The 16,859-nt window shown below is 36.8% G+C and overlaps 7 protein-coding genes across 7 annotated transcripts; 2 read left to right on the top strand and 5 right to left on the bottom strand.

Annotated features, from left to right (window-relative positions):
- Positions 1–89: 89 nt before the first annotated feature.
- FDP41_008917 (uncharacterized protein) lies at positions 90–1,340 on the top strand (the record flags this gene model as incomplete). Its single annotated transcript, XM_044712820.1, has 1 exon — positions 90–1,340. One exon carries the CDS (start codon positions 90–92, stop codon positions 1,338–1,340), a length of 1,251 nt encoding a protein of 416 aa, XP_044557382.1.
- Positions 1,341–1,445: 105 nt separating this feature from the next.
- Positions 1,446–3,836, bottom strand: FDP41_008916 (uncharacterized protein; the record flags this gene model as incomplete). Its single annotated transcript, XM_044712819.1, has 2 exons — positions 1,446–3,425; positions 3,648–3,836. 2 exons carry the CDS (start codon positions 3,834–3,836, stop codon positions 1,446–1,448), a joined length of 2,169 nt encoding a protein of 722 aa, XP_044557381.1.
- Positions 3,837–4,186: 350 nt separating this feature from the next.
- On the bottom strand, positions 4,187–6,113 carry FDP41_008915 (uncharacterized protein; the record flags this gene model as incomplete). The annotated part of the gene is made up of 2 exons (XM_044712818.1): positions 4,187–5,422; positions 5,676–6,113. The coding sequence occupies 2 exons, from the start codon at positions 6,111–6,113 to the stop codon at positions 4,187–4,189; spliced, it is 1,674 nt and encodes a 557-aa protein (XP_044557380.1).
- A 109-nt stretch (positions 6,114–6,222) lies between these two features.
- On the bottom strand, positions 6,223–7,473 carry FDP41_008914 (uncharacterized protein; the record flags this gene model as incomplete). Its single annotated transcript, XM_044712817.1, has 1 exon — positions 6,223–7,473. One exon carries the CDS (start codon positions 7,471–7,473, stop codon positions 6,223–6,225), a length of 1,251 nt encoding a protein of 416 aa, XP_044557379.1.
- A 51-nt stretch (positions 7,474–7,524) lies between these two features.
- On the bottom strand, positions 7,525–13,305 carry FDP41_008913 (uncharacterized protein; the record flags this gene model as incomplete). Its single annotated transcript, XM_044712816.1, has 11 exons — positions 7,525–7,869; positions 7,941–8,405; positions 8,494–8,523; positions 8,576–8,672; positions 8,757–9,255; positions 9,356–9,486; positions 9,716–10,996; positions 11,084–11,474; positions 11,560–11,760; positions 11,804–12,404; positions 12,460–13,305. The coding sequence occupies 11 exons, from the start codon at positions 13,303–13,305 to the stop codon at positions 7,525–7,527; spliced, it is 4,887 nt and encodes a 1,628-aa protein (XP_044557378.1).
- A 145-nt stretch (positions 13,306–13,450) lies between these two features.
- FDP41_008912 (uncharacterized protein) lies at positions 13,451–15,419 on the top strand (the record flags this gene model as incomplete). Its single annotated transcript, XM_044712815.1, has 3 exons — positions 13,451–14,445; positions 14,499–14,901; positions 14,961–15,419. The coding sequence occupies 3 exons, from the start codon at positions 13,451–13,453 to the stop codon at positions 15,417–15,419; spliced, it is 1,857 nt and encodes a 618-aa protein (XP_044557377.1).
- Positions 15,420–15,446: 27 nt separating this feature from the next.
- FDP41_008911 (uncharacterized protein) lies at positions 15,447–16,534 on the bottom strand (the record flags this gene model as incomplete). The annotated part of the gene is made up of 2 exons (XM_044712814.1): positions 15,447–16,095; positions 16,218–16,534. 2 exons carry the CDS (start codon positions 16,532–16,534, stop codon positions 15,447–15,449), a joined length of 966 nt encoding a protein of 321 aa, XP_044557376.1.
- Between the last annotated feature and the right edge of the window lie 325 nt (positions 16,535–16,859).

Here is a 16,859-nt window from a genome sequence, read left to right as displayed (position 1 = left end):
ATCGCGATCTATCAATAATTTTTTTCAACGCCTTTTTTTCCAAAAAGGAATCTTGATCCAAAAATAACTCCAAAACTTCAAATAAAAAAATGGTTCAACTCACCATCGTCAATGAGATCACAGGTGATATTTATTCGTTTGAAGTGGACCCTAAATCGGACACGGTTGAGAATTTAAAGGCTTTGATGGAGATTGAAACAAAAATACCCATTTTACAACAAGAAATGTTTTATCAGAATTTTCCAATGCGAGATGAAGATGTTTTGGAAAAGTATGGAATCTCGGAATCAGAACTTGTTGTGTTTAAGAGAAGATCTGTACAATCAACACCACCCACTGCCAGAACTAATCCTACGCAAAATCCATTTCAATTGCTATCCAATGCTTTGAATGCAAACAGACCTCAACAAGCACCACCATCCTCTTCTAATACAACCTCCAATACGAGAAGCACTTCTTCGGTTCCACCTCCTTCCACTTCAAATTTACAAACTAATTATTCCTCTGGAGGAGGAGGAGGAGGCGGCGTAGTCACTGAAGATTTATTGAATGAAATTTTGGGAGGAATTTCAAGATCAAATCCACGCCTCACTCGACAACAAGAATTGGAGAAGAGACTTCGTCAGAATCCTTTCGACGTGGAAGCTCAAAAATTATTGGAAGAAGAAATTAAGATGAGAAATATTGAGGAAAATTTCCACAACGCCATGGAACACACTCCTGAAACATTCTTCCAAGTCAACATGCTCTATGTCGACTGTAAAGTAAATGGTCATGCTTTGAAAGCATTTGTAGATAGTGGAGCTCAAATGACCATCATGAGCAAGTCGTGTGCAGAGAGGTGTGGATTAATGAGACTTTTGGATACTCGATATAGAGGAGTTGCTAAGGGAGTGGGTAGTTGTGAAATTTTGGGAAGAATTCACTTGACGCTGATGCAACTTGGAGGATCGACTTTCCCGGTCACCATTACAGTTTTGAATCAAGGAGGAATGCAATTTTTGCTAGGTCTTGACATGTTAAAGCGTCACCAAATGATGATTGATTTGAAGGATAACGTCTTGCGTGTTGGAGATGAGAAAATCAGTTTTCTTCCACCTCACGAGTGTCCAAATGAAATTGCAGATATTGAATCTCCAAAACCAACATCGCATGACATTAACAAACCTCATCCATTCGACATGAGACAAAGTAGTACCGAGAAAGAGACTGTCATTAAACAGTTAATGGAGATGATTGGAGTGGACCGAGAAACAGCTGTAAAAGCACTAGAACTCGCCAAAGGTAATGCTGAACTGGCGGCCTCTCTGCTTTTTGAACAAAAAGAACATCACAATTAATGTACAAATTAAAATTTCTTCTTTGAAGACATTATCCAAAATTCATGTTACATTCTTTGGAAACAATAAGCCAAAAAGGAAGTCAATTTACACAAAATTAGGAAGCTATTTATTCCTTCGTTGCTGTTGTTTGAGTTGATTTAACACAGTACTTGGAACAGGATATTCAGGAGCATAATCGCCCAGATAAAAGGCACCCTCTTTCACAGTGTTCGCTCCGCCGTTTGTGTCAAAAGGGCATGGATCACGAAGAGGCTTCACTCGAGGATCATTGGAAAGTTTGGAAGATTGACGTCTCAACCAAAACGCACGGTCATAGGCTTTGAGCAATTCTTCTTCCTTCTTGTGATCACCAAGATCAAAGTATGTTGGTTCTACCTTCAAAACCGTCTCATAATATTCGTCAAGGACTGAGTGAGAATTAAAAACAATTTCTTTTCCTTTTAGCGAGGTTTGCAGTAATTGCTTGAGTGAGCTCGAAATTTCATCTTTACATTCCTTTAAAATACGTTGAGCCAAATGTTCTGGTATTATGTAACTCATTTCACAAGTACCAAACTCTTTCAACTTGTTCAAATATTTCCCTAAAATTGTGGATTCAATGTTCTTCTTGAATTGATTATAAACGCCAATTGCTTTGAGAAGTTCCACAACAAAGTGTTGACAATTTGTATCTTTTTGAACATACAATCGATGTCCATTCCAAAATGTACAAAAATGTGCTAACTTGTCATAAATATCATTCAAATTCTCTTGACCTCTAATTTTACAGACATCCACTGCGAAAACTGCCTTTGAACTGCTCTTTTCTTTTCTTGGAACGACGATTGAGTTATCAGTCCATTCTAATTGAACAGGGCCAATAATTAATGAACTATGGAAAAGACCAAATTCAGAACTCTTGATTTCATTATGGCCAACGAGTGAGCCTAATCTCCGAATAGTACGATGAGTAAATCCTTCACCTAGCTCGGTGATAATAAGCTTGATTTTAAGGTATGGTCCTTCCTTTCTACGACTGTTCATCATTAATACTTCTTGAGGAATGGAGTTAGGATTCAAGTATTTGAATTTGAAGCGTTGAGGAATAACCAAATCCTGACACAATCGCCTCCTGATACTTTCTGGAACTGGATCTTTAAGGTTCATGATTTTTTTCATACAATAATTGTAGCTTTCTTGCTCTTCCTTTGTTAATTCTGTATCTAAATTAAATTCAGGACAAATACGTCCAGAGAAGGAGCTTTGTCCCGATGAGCTAATGGAATGCATGTGATTGTCAGATCTTGAGGTGGCACTAGGTACAACAGTTCCAATAAGGTCTTGTTTCAAATCATCATCATCATCATCATAGTCAGTGTTCATGGCTGTAGTAGTTGTCGTCGTTGTCATAAATGTGGATGATTCAGGATGTTCTGATTGCTCATCAAAATCATCATCCGTATCACCCATATCATCTCTATTACCAATTTTATAGAGACCTGATTCTTTTTGAGCCTCTTTCACTCGAAGAATATTCTCGATAATAATACTGGCAAAAGCATCGGAAACAACAGAATTGAGTTGACCTGTTGATGCAGAAACACTAATTCTTGTACCCATCTTGATCATGTCCCTTGTTGTTAAATAAATTAGTACGCTTCCATCTATGGACTCTGATTTCAAAACTTCAGTAAATTTTGATTGGATCATATTGTTGTTGTTGTTATAGACTTGGTTAAGCTGAAGAATCCATGAAGCAACTTCGTCGACCGTCCATTCATTGATTGGTTTCTCAGCTTCAATGTCGTACGAGCTTCCAGATCTTCTTTTGGAGCTGGCACTTGGGCTATTATCACTCATACCTGATGGAGATACATCATCATTTAAAGTCTGAATTAATTTCTCACTACTCTTACGAAGTGTAAGTGATGGATTGACATAGAGTTCTTTCACTGGCGCAGGAGCCGAAAAGAATTGAAGTACAAATAATGGAACGAGTCCTGCCTTGAAAATATCATCTCTACGTGTGAGTGTTTTAAAGTATTGATTGAGAAGAGTTTGTCGTTCAGAGATCTTTTGTTCTTTCAAATTTCCTTTCCAATACTACATGGATGATGAATTATTATTGAATTTTTTGTGGAAATCGATGAATCGAGCGAGAGTGTCATTGAAATATCATCACCACCGCAGAATAGTCCACAGGTGATGATATGGCGTTTGAAAATAATCATTGTCATCATCAATTGTTTAAACACATGAAATATGAAATTATAATCATTAAAGATCTTTCATCATCGGTTTCCACCAACACCACAAACAACGTACCTTTGGAGGAAAATCAGGTAAATTCTGAAAGTAATTTGCCAGCTCGGTGTGTAGATCTCTGAGTTGAGAATAACGTCTTTCTACGGACCACTGAGCATTGAGATCATCCACTTGAATTGATATACAATATAGTACATAGGGTGTTGATGCTGTTACTAACGTATGACTAACTATTGTGATATCAAACATTTTCCGTTTGATGTTGGTGTTGTGGTGGTTGTTGAACGAGAACTAACTATTGATGTTGTTGTTGTTGAATGATGTAGAGATGTAGAGAATACATAAATATTATTGTTCTTTTATCAAGTTGGAAAATTGGTGATTTCAAAGGATACTATTAGACTTCCTCCTCTCACTCTCGGACGGATCTATCTTGTCAGAGCGTCTGGTGGGATGGGAACAAGGGCAACGAGAGAGGGAGAGGACACCAAAAATTCTCTTTTTTTTTTGTTATTGGGTTATTTCGGAGTTCACTTGTCTTGAATTCGTTAGTTGTGGAGGGTTTGAGTTGTTGTTTCATCAAATTGATGAATAATTGTTTATTCCAATGTTGAACGACTCGTATTACGAGTAGCAACAGTAGTGGTGGTGGTGATTGAGGTATTATTGTTTTGAAAGGTAGTAATTTGAATGTCGTGTGTAATATTGGGTTCTTCTGACGTCCTGAGAGCCTGTGAGATAAATTTGAAATGTTTGGTCACCAATAACAATGCAATATCAAATTTAACCTTGAAGATGTAGTTGCACTTATCTTTGGAGGTGGTGTAACCTCCAAAAAATACTAAACAATCACATTGTTCGTCATAGATCATTGCAGAACAATTCAACGGAGGAAGGTCACATTGATAGGACAAATTCCAAAGTTCTTGATTTTCTGAAGAGTCTAAGGTATGTTTTGCACTCACTTCAATGGCTTCGAGACTGACATTTAATCGCGTCCAACGTCTTTCAAAGAGGTCAAAAATCATGCATTGAGACTTTGGATTATACTCTCGATCACAACCTCCATAAGTCACAACAAATCGATCATAAATGATGGTCGTACAATGCCCAAAGGTCGAAACTGGTGGATTGGCATCTCCTCTAAAAACCACCGATTGCCACTTTTTGTCACAAAAGTCAAATATACACATGTCATTCACTATTTCAAGACGAGAACTTCCTTGATCGAAAAATTCTCCACCAAAAACTATCATCCAATCTCTCGATTTACAATAAACAGCATTGTGGTAAGCCCTACTGGGTACTGTGTCGTATTGTGGTACCATAGACCATTCTTCTGTATCACAGTCAAATTCGAACATGTCATTGGTTAGGGATGATCCTCCAAGATTTCCTGCATACACCACAATACTGTTTGTTCGTGAACGATAAATGGCTGCATGACCTCGAACAGGTGTCACAATGTTCGATGAGGGTGATGTGTTATTCTCTGGTGTGTGCTGAATATGAACATTGTGACTTTGTCGAACTTGTCTCCAAGTCCAATTTTCCAGATTGAGGCAATATAATTTGTTAGATACCAGAAAATTCGCTCGTTTTGAATCATTCGAACTGCCTCCAAATATATAAACTTTCATATTTTTTGGATTGAATGTAAAACTATGATAGAAAAGGCTGGGATCAGGTCTTTCATTGTCCATTGTGTATTTGTGTGTCGTATTTTCTCCGTAGAGCCAAATATTTAATCCACAATCATAATAGGTCAATAAGGCATCTTCAGAAGTTTTCAAGCTCCTTCCCATATTGGATTTGTAACCTGAAGGAATTTGTTTCTATCGATGTATTGAACGAGTCAAATTTGTCATCATGTATAGTATTCAAAGTGTCAATTCACAGAATAGTGTGAAGAGATTGTTTATCATCATACAGATGAAAATCAAAGATCATATGGTTGTATTTGTAGATCAATCGTTATCGCATTGTTATGGTCCATTATTATTGTCATCAATCAAATCAATCACAAATAATATTGATCTCAACCGATCAAAAGGTGATTCGAATCATCATCACGTTTCAACTACAAACCTTTCCACCAAACACTAAATACTTTTTCGATGTGATAGAATCACTTGAAATGCATTGAGGAATGACAATCATTGTATGAGAAGAACATCCTATCGGAGCATATTTGACACAAGAATCCGAAGATAAAATCACAACATTATCTCCATTTCCCATTGCTGAAATATCATCTCCAAATTTCTTCTCTTGTTTTACAATATATTTGACAAATCTACGATTATAAATATCGAGAGACTTTTTAGTTCCAAATAAATACACAATTTGATCCTTTTTTACGTTTTCTAATAATTTCCATTCTTCGGGATCCATTTCTGAAATCATCATCTTACGATCTCGAATCTGATCGTCATGATCATCATTGCTACCGTTAGAAATGCCTTCCCGATGAGAGACTTCTGTTTTGAGATGAGAGGATTTACTGGATGATTTGTTGTTTCCCATTTTTTTGAGAGAGTTGAAGGAACGACGTGACACATAACAAAAAAGGACCTTCATTGCAGTTTTTTAAAAAAGCACAAAGCCGAGTCGAAGGATGACAATTCATACACTTTCAAATCAATTGGTTCATTTTCAATGATTCAGCTTGATCAATCTTTTCAATGTAATAATTGCAATTGGTAATAAAATCAAATGCATAGGATTGGACTGTGTGAACATTTAAATACAATTCTTGATCGAGCGAGTTTCCAGTGTGTGGATTTCTCAAATCTAAAATACCCTTGATGGGAAAATCTGAATTTGATGCAACATTATCATCAAAGAAAATTTGGAAGCAAGAATTATCTTTTTCATCTACCAGAAAGATCTTTCCAGCACTTGTTTTTTCATTGTTAACATTCCACCAATAGTAGAAATCTCGTATCAATCGAGTTTGGCCAGTTTTCGAAACTTGGATAATATTCTTGTAAATATTTTCAAATCCACTGACTACACGCTCGTTGTCTGAAAATATCATTTGTTCAATCGATGCAAATTGAAGCATTTCTGGTTTGAACTCCAGAGAATTTTCAATCAAGTGACACGTGCCTGGATCATTTCTATAAATATATCCAACAGCATGATCTTGTTCCATATGAATTTGCTTGTTTTTGAAAAATTCTCGCTCTTCACCATTCAATGGATAATCAATGTGTTCTCCTTTGCAAAATGTGTTAATTTCCTTAATGACTGATGTTATATCCTTCAATGATCCAAAAGTTCGAATGATCAACTGAAAATCTCTCTTTCTCTTGAACAATTCCAATAAAGCTTCAAAAAAAGCAGGAACAATGTTCACATAGTCACTTGGTGTTGCTGTTTCCAACGTGATTCCATTCTGTTTTGAACTCTTTCTAATGAGATTTGTTTTCAACCGTGAAATGTCATCCAAAAAATCTTCTGCCATTTTACATTGTGAAAAGTTTTTCACCATTCTTGTACGTTCTTCTTTAATCTTTCCATTGATGCGTTTTCTCTCTTCTAATGGTACAGATGCATCATGTTCTGGATAAGGATACAATACTTTTTCAATGTAATCGTAGTAATTAATGATTTTCTTTCCTTTTGGAATTTGGTGTTCGGATGACGTTAAATGTTCTAAAAGAGCCTTTACATTGCTAAAAAGCTTCCACTCAATCACCACAAAATCTTTTGAATCGGAAACATAACCCCAAATGCTGGACATGATAATTTGATTAATTATATCATCCATGGTTTTTCCAGCTGCTTCATCAGAAATAATGATGGTTTTATTGACATCAAAATGAAGAATGAGCCTCGGAAGAGGAGATGACAAAAATTGTGGAGTGTGTTGTTGAGACATTTTTTTTGTGATCCTTTCTATCTCAGGAAATAGATCGAGCGTGGAGTTCACCTATTCATTACCATTGTCATCATGTTTTCTTCGTTTTGTGCTTATTTTTCTTTCAAGAGCCGTTGATGAAGAAGGCAGTGAATCTTCTGTGTGAGTAGTATTCACATCATTCGAGGATGGCGGTGACAAGTCAAATTCTGATTCTCCATAGTCCTGTGTAAATTTTACAAATTGAGAAAGTTCATTAGGGTTGGTGGATGGTTTGATCGATGCAATCGAATCGAATACATCTTGGGCAGTGACTTTTGCAATTCTGAGCTTGTTTGTTTCTTGAATATCCAGTAAATTCATTTTCTTAGCACCTACATCGGTAGCTGAGCATGGTTCTATTGTTCCTTCTTTAGTCTAGAGTTGTTTCAGAAACATTTGTGATGGTTAGAATATTGTATGAACACAAATACATGAAGATAACTTACCCATTTAAAGTACTCTGATTTCATGGCCTCTCTTAATGGTTTCATTAGGGCATCCCGAACAACAACTGAAATATCAGATCCAGAGTAGTTATTCGTGGCTTTTGCAAATTGATCCAAATCTTGCAGTGTGACATCTGACTCGACACCTTCAAGGTTGATTTGGAATAAACGCTTTCTTTCATTCTCTCCAGGAAGTGGAATGTAGATTCTCTTCTGGAATCTTCTTCTTAGGGCTGGATCAAGGTCGGAAGGTCTGTTTGTAGCAGCAATCACGACCACTCCAGCAGAATTGTTGTCCATATCGAGAATTTCTTGCATTTTCAACAACAGTTCAGTTTTCAGTCGGTTCATACTTTCAGAGCTACTACTGCTGCCAGAAAAGCCATCCCTAGCAGAGCCCACTGCATCAATTTCATCAATAAATATGACTGATGGTTGTGATTTCTTAGCTTCTTCGAAAAGGGTCTATGATTTAGAAATGCCATTCAAATCATAAAAAAAAGTAACGAGTATAACAATAATTAAAGATGTGTTTTAGAAAATAAGAGCATACCTTTACAAGCTTTTCAGATTCTCCCATGAACTATATTGGAATGAGCAATTTAATTTGTCGAAAACTGTTGATAATTACTTACCTTTGAAACTATATCACTGGAACTCACTGAGAAAAATGTTGCATCAATATTACTTGCTGCACATTTTACGAACATGCTTTTACCAGTTCCTGGTGGGCTATCGATTTTTCGAATATTCAATGATGTGACATTTGATTCATGTGTGACATTGCATCTAACTTCAGTTTTTCGTTAAACTTACCCATATAACAGGATAGTTCTGATTGGCTTTCTCTCTTCTGTGAATAATTGAGGAAAACGTCTTGGTAATATAATTGCTTCGTTTACAATGGCTTTAGGACCATCCATTCCCACAATTTCATCCCATGAAATATTGGGCTTCTCTCTTACAATAGAATTCTTAATTGACGATTCTAATTCTTGTTGTTCCGTTTTTTGTTGTGATGTTTGATCGATGGTTCTTTTCTTCGCACTGCTTGGTAAAACAGGTTTTGAATACATGTATTTTCTTGGAGATGGTTTTTTCACTTTGGGAGGGGACGAACCTTTTGGTGTTGTTTTATGTGAATTCACCACAACATTAGGTTGAGTTTTTACATTTTCTTTTTGTGGTGGTGAAGAATGAGAAGTTTGGGAACTTTGTTCTTGTTGTTTCAATAATTTTTTAATTTCTTCCGCTCTTTCTAAATATTGCTTTGCATAGCCACGTGTGGTTTCTTTTGTTTTTTCTCCTTTAATATCTAATTGATGAAATTTAAACATGTTGTGATCATCATGTTGATGCATTTCAATAATATTAACCACAAGTTAATTCCGATACTCTGTCAAATATTACTTTACATTTTAACCCTGTTAAGAAGTGTTTCACTCCCAGAGCATACTTTTCAAGAGCTTGCTCGTATTTCTTTGCTCGATCCAATGCAATGGCTTCTCCGATGATTTCTTTTCCTCTCTGTACAAAATCGTTCATGCTGATTTGATGGTCGTTTGGTTTTAATTTTTTTGGTTGGTTTTTTAAAAAAATTGGCGCCACTACCGACCGTTGAAAAAACTTTAAACCAAAAAGTCATTTCAATTTGAATAACTTTACTGATATCGAGACACAATCACATCCAATGTGTAATAACTTCTCTTCCAGAGCCTCTAATGAACACCACACGTGAAATATCTCGAGTGAGAGTGTTCAAACATTCAACGTACTGCAAGTGAGATAAACGAGGAGAAGGAAACGGTAAATTAATGAGAACAAGTTTCGAGGTGAGAGAATATTCACGAATGAGTTGATTAAGGCGTGAAGCGGTCACCAAAAAATCATCAAATTTGGGTTTTCTGTGGTGAAATTGTGGGGGAGGATTTAGGCTCGCCGACAAGTTAATCTCAATGTTGTCATTCATACCACTACTTTCTAATGTGGATGAGCTAAACGTACTTGTCAACGAAGGAGGTACCTGTGAAGAACGGTTATGTGGATGGCTGATAGACACACTCAATTCGTTCGTGTTCGTGCGACTAATTTCTGGTGTCGCCGTGGTTGATGTTGATCGCTCTGTGGAGGTATCTGCTGCTGCTGTGGCGGTAAAGAGCGTTTCTTCTTGTGGCTCTATATACAAGACATGGCATTCTGCCTCAATTCGAAGATAATACAAAATTTCAGAGACGTGATCTTTGATGGTACTCACAGACTCTCTATTGTCCACCACAGAAAATATTCTTAGAGAGGTATTTCTCCAGGCTTTGTGACGATGAAGAAGAAACGACACCAATAATTCTAAACCTCCCTCATAAATAATCCAATAGAGATCCATGAATCCACTCTCTTCTTCTACATTAAAATCTCCTTTGGAAATAATAACAGCCTTATTACAAATTTCAGCATATTTGACCATTTCCACAAAATGACGAGCAGAAGTTCGATCCTTCACAACGGGAAATCCAAAGACAATGGTATTGGGAGAAAGAGGCCCTAATCCTGCTGATTGCATGAAATGTTTAATTCCATCTGAAAAGGTTCTAGCAATCAAAATTTGAGGAAATCCAGCAATGCCTTTTTCTTTCATTTTGAGAGTTAGAGCTTGTTTTTCCTTTTGTGCCAGTTTAAAAGTACTCTTCTTAATATCTCCTTCAATGATGGCTGCTACAATGCACAATCCTCTACCTTTTTTGAGTTGAAAGGCAACATTGAGCAAATCTGAATGAACAATGGTATTGTCAGGTAAAATTTTAACCAAGCACAATAATTGAGGTCGCCAATTTTTGTTCAGCTGACCTCTTTCAAATTCATCCATTTCTGTCTCTGATTTCATTCTCTTTTTTTTGTGCTTGATGGAAAGGTCATAATTTTCACATGAGTAGAGAGCATTAAGGGCACTTTGTAACTTGAGACCATTCAATGCCTCTCCATAAGAGGAGGTTTCGTTTTTCATTTCAATAATGACATAAAAAATTAAGCCAATCGCGAAAGAAAGCAGAGCCCAATACCACCTATGTGAGTGGTTTTATATATATATATATATAGTAGAATTGGTGTTGGCTCAGCTGATTCACAAATGACGTTTAAAGCATACATACCCAATTAAAAACATGAATAATCCACAAACAAACATTCCAATCAATCCCAAAGACCAATGAAATTGTTTCCATCGAGGTCTCCAATTTGGTGAAATACTCGCAATAATTGTGGCCAAATTCAAAAATCCAAAACATAGCAAGAGCAGCATGGCAATAAATGTTGAGATACTCTCTAAATTGCCAAGAAAAAGAGGGAAAATTGCTAGAAACGCAGAGAGAACGATGGCTCGACGAGGCTCTGAATATTCATTTCCTGAAAACCAATCCGATGAAATAAATGGAACAACATTATCGTTGGATAGAGCTTGCAAAATTCTAGGTGCTGCAATTAGAGCTTGAAGACCCTCTCCAAGGATGGCAATGAGCATTCCAGCCTTGACAATGTACGTTCCTGTGTGTTTTTTGGGAGATATATAACAATCACATATAATTATTTTCGAGAATTATATAATTGATGTGTTGATTTGAAAACTTACCAATAGAAAGCCCAAAATCAGGAAAGGCAATAAGAGCAAAGTAGTCCGAACTGTGTTTTTTCATCATTTTTCTATCACCTACAAAGCTCATCAATACAAAAACTACTATATATACAAATGTGCTAGTTATAAGAGCTGCCATTGTGCCCACTGGAATGTTTCTTGAAAGATTTTTCAAATTACCACTTCTATTAAGGCCAGCTTCATGACAAAGTTAAATATTATGAATCATTGAAAAACAAACCTAAAAGTCCTACAATTGTGGGAAAAATTACTGCCATGACAGAGAAAAATCCAACATCATTGTCAAAATCAGGATGAAAATTTTGAGTAAATGTGGCCCAACTTGCTGTATTAATTTTGAAAAGAGGTTTCACTGTCACAAAACATCCAATAACAAATAACAAAACAGAAACTCCAACGGCAATAATAAAAATACTCTCTACCTTTACAGCCACTCTAATTCCTATCAAAACAAACAGAAAAAGCAGTACTAGAAATCCAAGAGCTAGTATAATAACATCCCAATACAAGTTATTCACATCCTTGTCTGCAATGACAAAGCCTGGATAAAAATCATGTACTGTTGTTAACACTAGAGTAGCAGCTCCAAATGAGTGCAGCGACAATAAAAATATAAAACCAATAAAGTATATAATTCCAACACTGCCAGAGAATTGATTGCCCAATACTCGTGACATGATGGTAATGGGACCTCCAGTTCGAATTAAACCATTCGTAACCACTGCACTCAAACTGTTCCAAGTGAATACTGAGCACAACACTGAAATCACAACATATAGGAGCGAATATGCAAGACCCGCATTTCCTAAAATCCAGGGCACCTTCAATAAATTGGGCGATAGATCACCCAGCTTGGGACCGAATTTTCACACTTACCTTAAGAAATAAAATCGTTCCCAACACTGCAGAAACGCATGGAATGTAAACGCCGTCTAATATTCCAAATTTTGGATGAGGAGGTAGAACTGATGCTGGCTTGACAGTGATTACATCAAGATGTTCAGATGGATGTTTCTTATTGTGGTCGTCCTCGGTGGGTGGAGTTGTCGCTTTGGGAGGTATCGTAGGAGGAGGTGGAGGTTGTTTTTCCTTGCTTTTAAAATCACCAAATCCAAGCATGATGGAAGGCCTTCTTGATGACGCCGATGCACCCACTGCCACCACCTCGTTGGATAGCCTTTCTGCAGAAGTTGCCAGGATATCATTGAGAGTACTTGAAGCTTTTTCATCTTGTAATACGTTGACCATACTCGGTCTATTGTAAAAAGAAATCAACTCTCGATCAATGCTTGTTTTCGGTTGGATGGACGATATGTTTAAGGCAGAACCTGTTGTCATGTGATGACTTGAAGATGGCTGGCTGGCATGCTCTTGACGACCGCCTTGATGACGGTTTTCATCTGCTTCATCATGATTGATATCGAGAACTGTTTTCGAGCCATCACCAGTATCCCATTTGTCCATTAATTCCACAGTTCGAATGCTGAGAGTGTCTGCTTCACTCGACAGATTTACATCCGATTTGTTTTCATAATCCTCTTCATCGCCACCCTGTAAATTTCCAAAGAGAGGCGAAGCTTTATGTTCAATCTGCTCATTCGTGACCAATTCCTCTTCGTTCTTCCATCTCAACGATTTTTTCTTTGAAAACCCAAGCGACTCGGTTTGTGAGGTCGTCGAGGTTTGTGGAGGAAGAGTGCTGGTGGAGAAGGAACGTCTCATGTGGATTTGGATCAATTTTTTCAATCAAGCCATTGACTTGTTAATATTGGATTTGGTTATTGTTCAAAAAAGTAACAAAGGAAAATGTTGTTCGAGGGAATGCTCGAACTAGTCACGGAATTTGCAACAAGACAATCTCAAAAAAATGCCTTCTCATTCCGAGGATGATACCAATCATCCATTAAATGTGTTTGACATTTTCAAGAATTTAAACAAGATCGGAAAGCATCGGGTGAGAAATACACTATTCGGAAGGATGAAGAAATTATCTTTGGAAGCATTGGTATGGGATGGATCAGTTGAAAATCATCATGAAGATAATTTTGAAATTTCAGATTCCAACAAGGAAGATGAAATATTTCTAAATGCCAATCCAACACCTCCATTTGTGGCCCAAAAAAAGGAAACTGTCAATGGTGTTCTGATGCTGACTGAGAACGTAGAGAAGATGATTGAGGTAGAGGAGGAATTCGAGGAGAATACAAACGTAATAACAATTCTTTCAGATCCTCAACAGCAAAGAGAAAATGATGAAACTCTAACAAATCCAATTGATCCCTCCATACTTGCTACCTGCTCTCATGAGTATCCACATGAAAGCTCCAATTTTAAGGGTTTCAAAGCAATTGAGTTTCAAAATGCTATTTTGGATCACTGTGACAAAGTCAGAGAGTATACTGGTCACAAATATGGACTTGTTGTGTTGGCAACAGGTCTTGGAAAAACCATTCTTGTGATTCTTGACATTGAGAGAGAATTGTCACGAATTAAGCAATATGAGAATGATCTGAAAAAGTTCAAAGTGCTCTTCATGGTACACTCAAAGGTCATTCGAGATACTACTTTTAACAAATTCAAGATGCAATTTTCATCAGACTATCAGGATTTGGAGAGTCGGTGGGGTTTTAAGGACTCTGATTTTCTCAATATCACGGAAAATGAAAACCAATCGAGTATTGAGAGCAAGCTAAAGCGAGCAAAATTTGTATTCTGTTTATTTCAGTCTTTTGAGAAAATTAACTTGAAAGATTCCCAATTCACACATTGCATCATTGACGAAGTACATCACGTGGTAGCAACCACATATAATAAGGCTTTTAAATCGCTCATGAAATTAGCAACACTCAAATACATGCTAGGGTAGGTAGAACAGTGCCAACTCAAAATAATTATTTCATCCTTGTAAAAAAAAGAATGACAGCAACACTTGTCCACAGAGAGGATCCCACAGGTGACAAACTCAAGGAGAATTTCAAAGGCATTGTATATGTAAATTTACCTTGGAGGTTAGCTAAAACACTTGGTTTCTTTCCTCCTGTTGAGTATTTGGAATATCTTCCTCATACTATCCAATCGAACTTGGACATTTTAACCTATCAGCAAATTTTGAAAGAGGCATTTGATCCTTATAACAACCCAAAACGTCAACTTCCAAACTTCATTGCTAAATTAGACAAAAGCTTACATCAATTAGGAATGAACACAGATGAGCAGGTGAAAAAAAAGCTCACACCTGAAAATATTACAAATGTTCTTCTCCAATTCTTTACACAACAAATTAACGCTGGATTGCAAATCAAAAGAAAAACCATAATTGTAAGTTGTCCATAGTGTTTGCATCCAAATATGAATGGCAAACAATTTTCATCAAATAGTTTGCAAACTCGTGTGAAACAGCGGACAAAATTTCAAAGATTATCAATGAAAAATCATCTTGTAATTTACAGCTAAAGGCGTCATCCATTCACTACAAGAAAGGAATCAAACAAACAAAACAAATACTCGAGGATTTCGCTAACGGTAAGCTCAATGTGCTGGTAAATGTCATGATGGTGAGCGAGGGCTATGATGTTAAGGATGTTGATTGTCTTGTTTTGGCGAGACAGACCGAGTCTGAAATCGTTTTTCTTCAACAAATTGGCAGAGCTATGAGAAGAAATACTGACAAGTCTGTCACCATTATTGACTTGGCTCTTAATTTACGCAGGCGATGGAAAAGGCTTTTCAATGATGACTTTCAAAATGAAGAGGAGCTGAAAAAGATGATTGTGGAATTTTGGGATGTGGAAAATTTTGTGGGGGATCCTATCAATTTTCAGACTTTTGAGCAATAGTTGTGATGAGACATTGGATGATATGATTCATTTTCTATCCACATTTGTGGTTCTTTCTTTAAATGAACGATAGAGACCATGAGTGCCTTTGATAGTAATGGTCAGAGTCTTTCTTTGATAGAAGTCTAACCCAAATACTTCCATATTTTCAATAATGTCATCGAGCAAATGAGCTCTCTCTACACCGTTATTGACTGAGGTGTTATCCACATTGGTAAAGTGGACATGGAATCTAAAGAAGGAAGGTAAATAATGCACAAAGATTCGCAATTTTTCTCGTGGAATTCCAAACAGTTGCTCAATGACTTGACATCCACGATCACGAACATTTTTAAGCATTTTCAAGTGTCTCTCTGTGGATAGGTCTCGAAGGCTTTTGATTTCCTTGTTGAAACAAAAGGCAATGCAGTAGAGTTGGTTTCTATCCACTTTATCGTACTTCATATCAGGATGTAACATGAAGCGCAAATCTTCCTCTGATTCTGTATCTTCATAAATCATATGCTCAACTTCACTCTGTTTTTGAAGCAAATTATCGACCCACTTTTCATGCTCTTTTGGTATTTTGTCAATGTAAGGTCGAGTCACTTCCTGGTAGAGAGATGGAGTTTCTAGAAAGAGTTCATGACTTTGCATGGAATACTTTGCAATGTCACTCTCGTCAGCAGGAAATATTCTGTTTGTGAATTGTTTGATGATTTTTTAACAAATGTTAAAGTGATAAATCAAAAATTTAAAAACACAACAGTCCTCATTCAAATTTACACTTCCTCAGAAAATAGTATTGCAAACACCTACATGCTAGTGTTCAGTAAATTAAAGTGGTCATCCTCCATCGCTGGTAAATTCAACATGTAATATTTATCGTTTACAATCACTTGCTGCAAGCCTTGTCCGTTCGGTTGTTTTATCAAAGCGAGCCATTTCTTGACATCCTCCTCGGAATCCACAGCAAATTGTGTTTTTTCCATTACCACGATTGTTCTCACACCGTTTACATGTCCCAACAGAGAAATTATTTTTTGCTGAGCATTGTATCCCAACAATCGCTCCAACCTGAAATCATCAGCAATGGAAAATGGAAGAGTGCGAGGAGAATGGTTCTGGATGTTCATTTTTGTTTTGTTATTGTTGGTTCGAACAACGAATTAGATTTTGACGACAAGTGGAATAGATGGAGTAATAGATGGAGAAGAAGAAACATCAACAACAATTCGATGATAAAATGTTCCATGAATGCGCGTACATGTAATCGACGAGCTCGTCTACTAGTATTCCTGGTTTGATTCTCTACAACACGAATCCTTCAACGAAATTTCATCTGTGCGTGAGGCGACAAACATTCTCTTTCTCGTCAAATTGGGTAAAATGGAATTTATTTCAAAGAACAACAAGTGAAAGAGAAAACTGTAAAACAGTAGGACATTTACGTTCGTATGG

Source organism: Naegleria fowleri (genome assembly GCF_008403515.1).
Source record: "Naegleria fowleri strain ATCC 30894 chromosome Unknown tig66, whole genome shotgun sequence".
Lineage (NCBI taxonomy): Eukaryota > Heterolobosea > Eutetramitea > Acrasida > Naegleriidae > Naegleria > Naegleria fowleri.
This window is presented reverse-complemented; position numbering and strand designations above follow the sequence as displayed.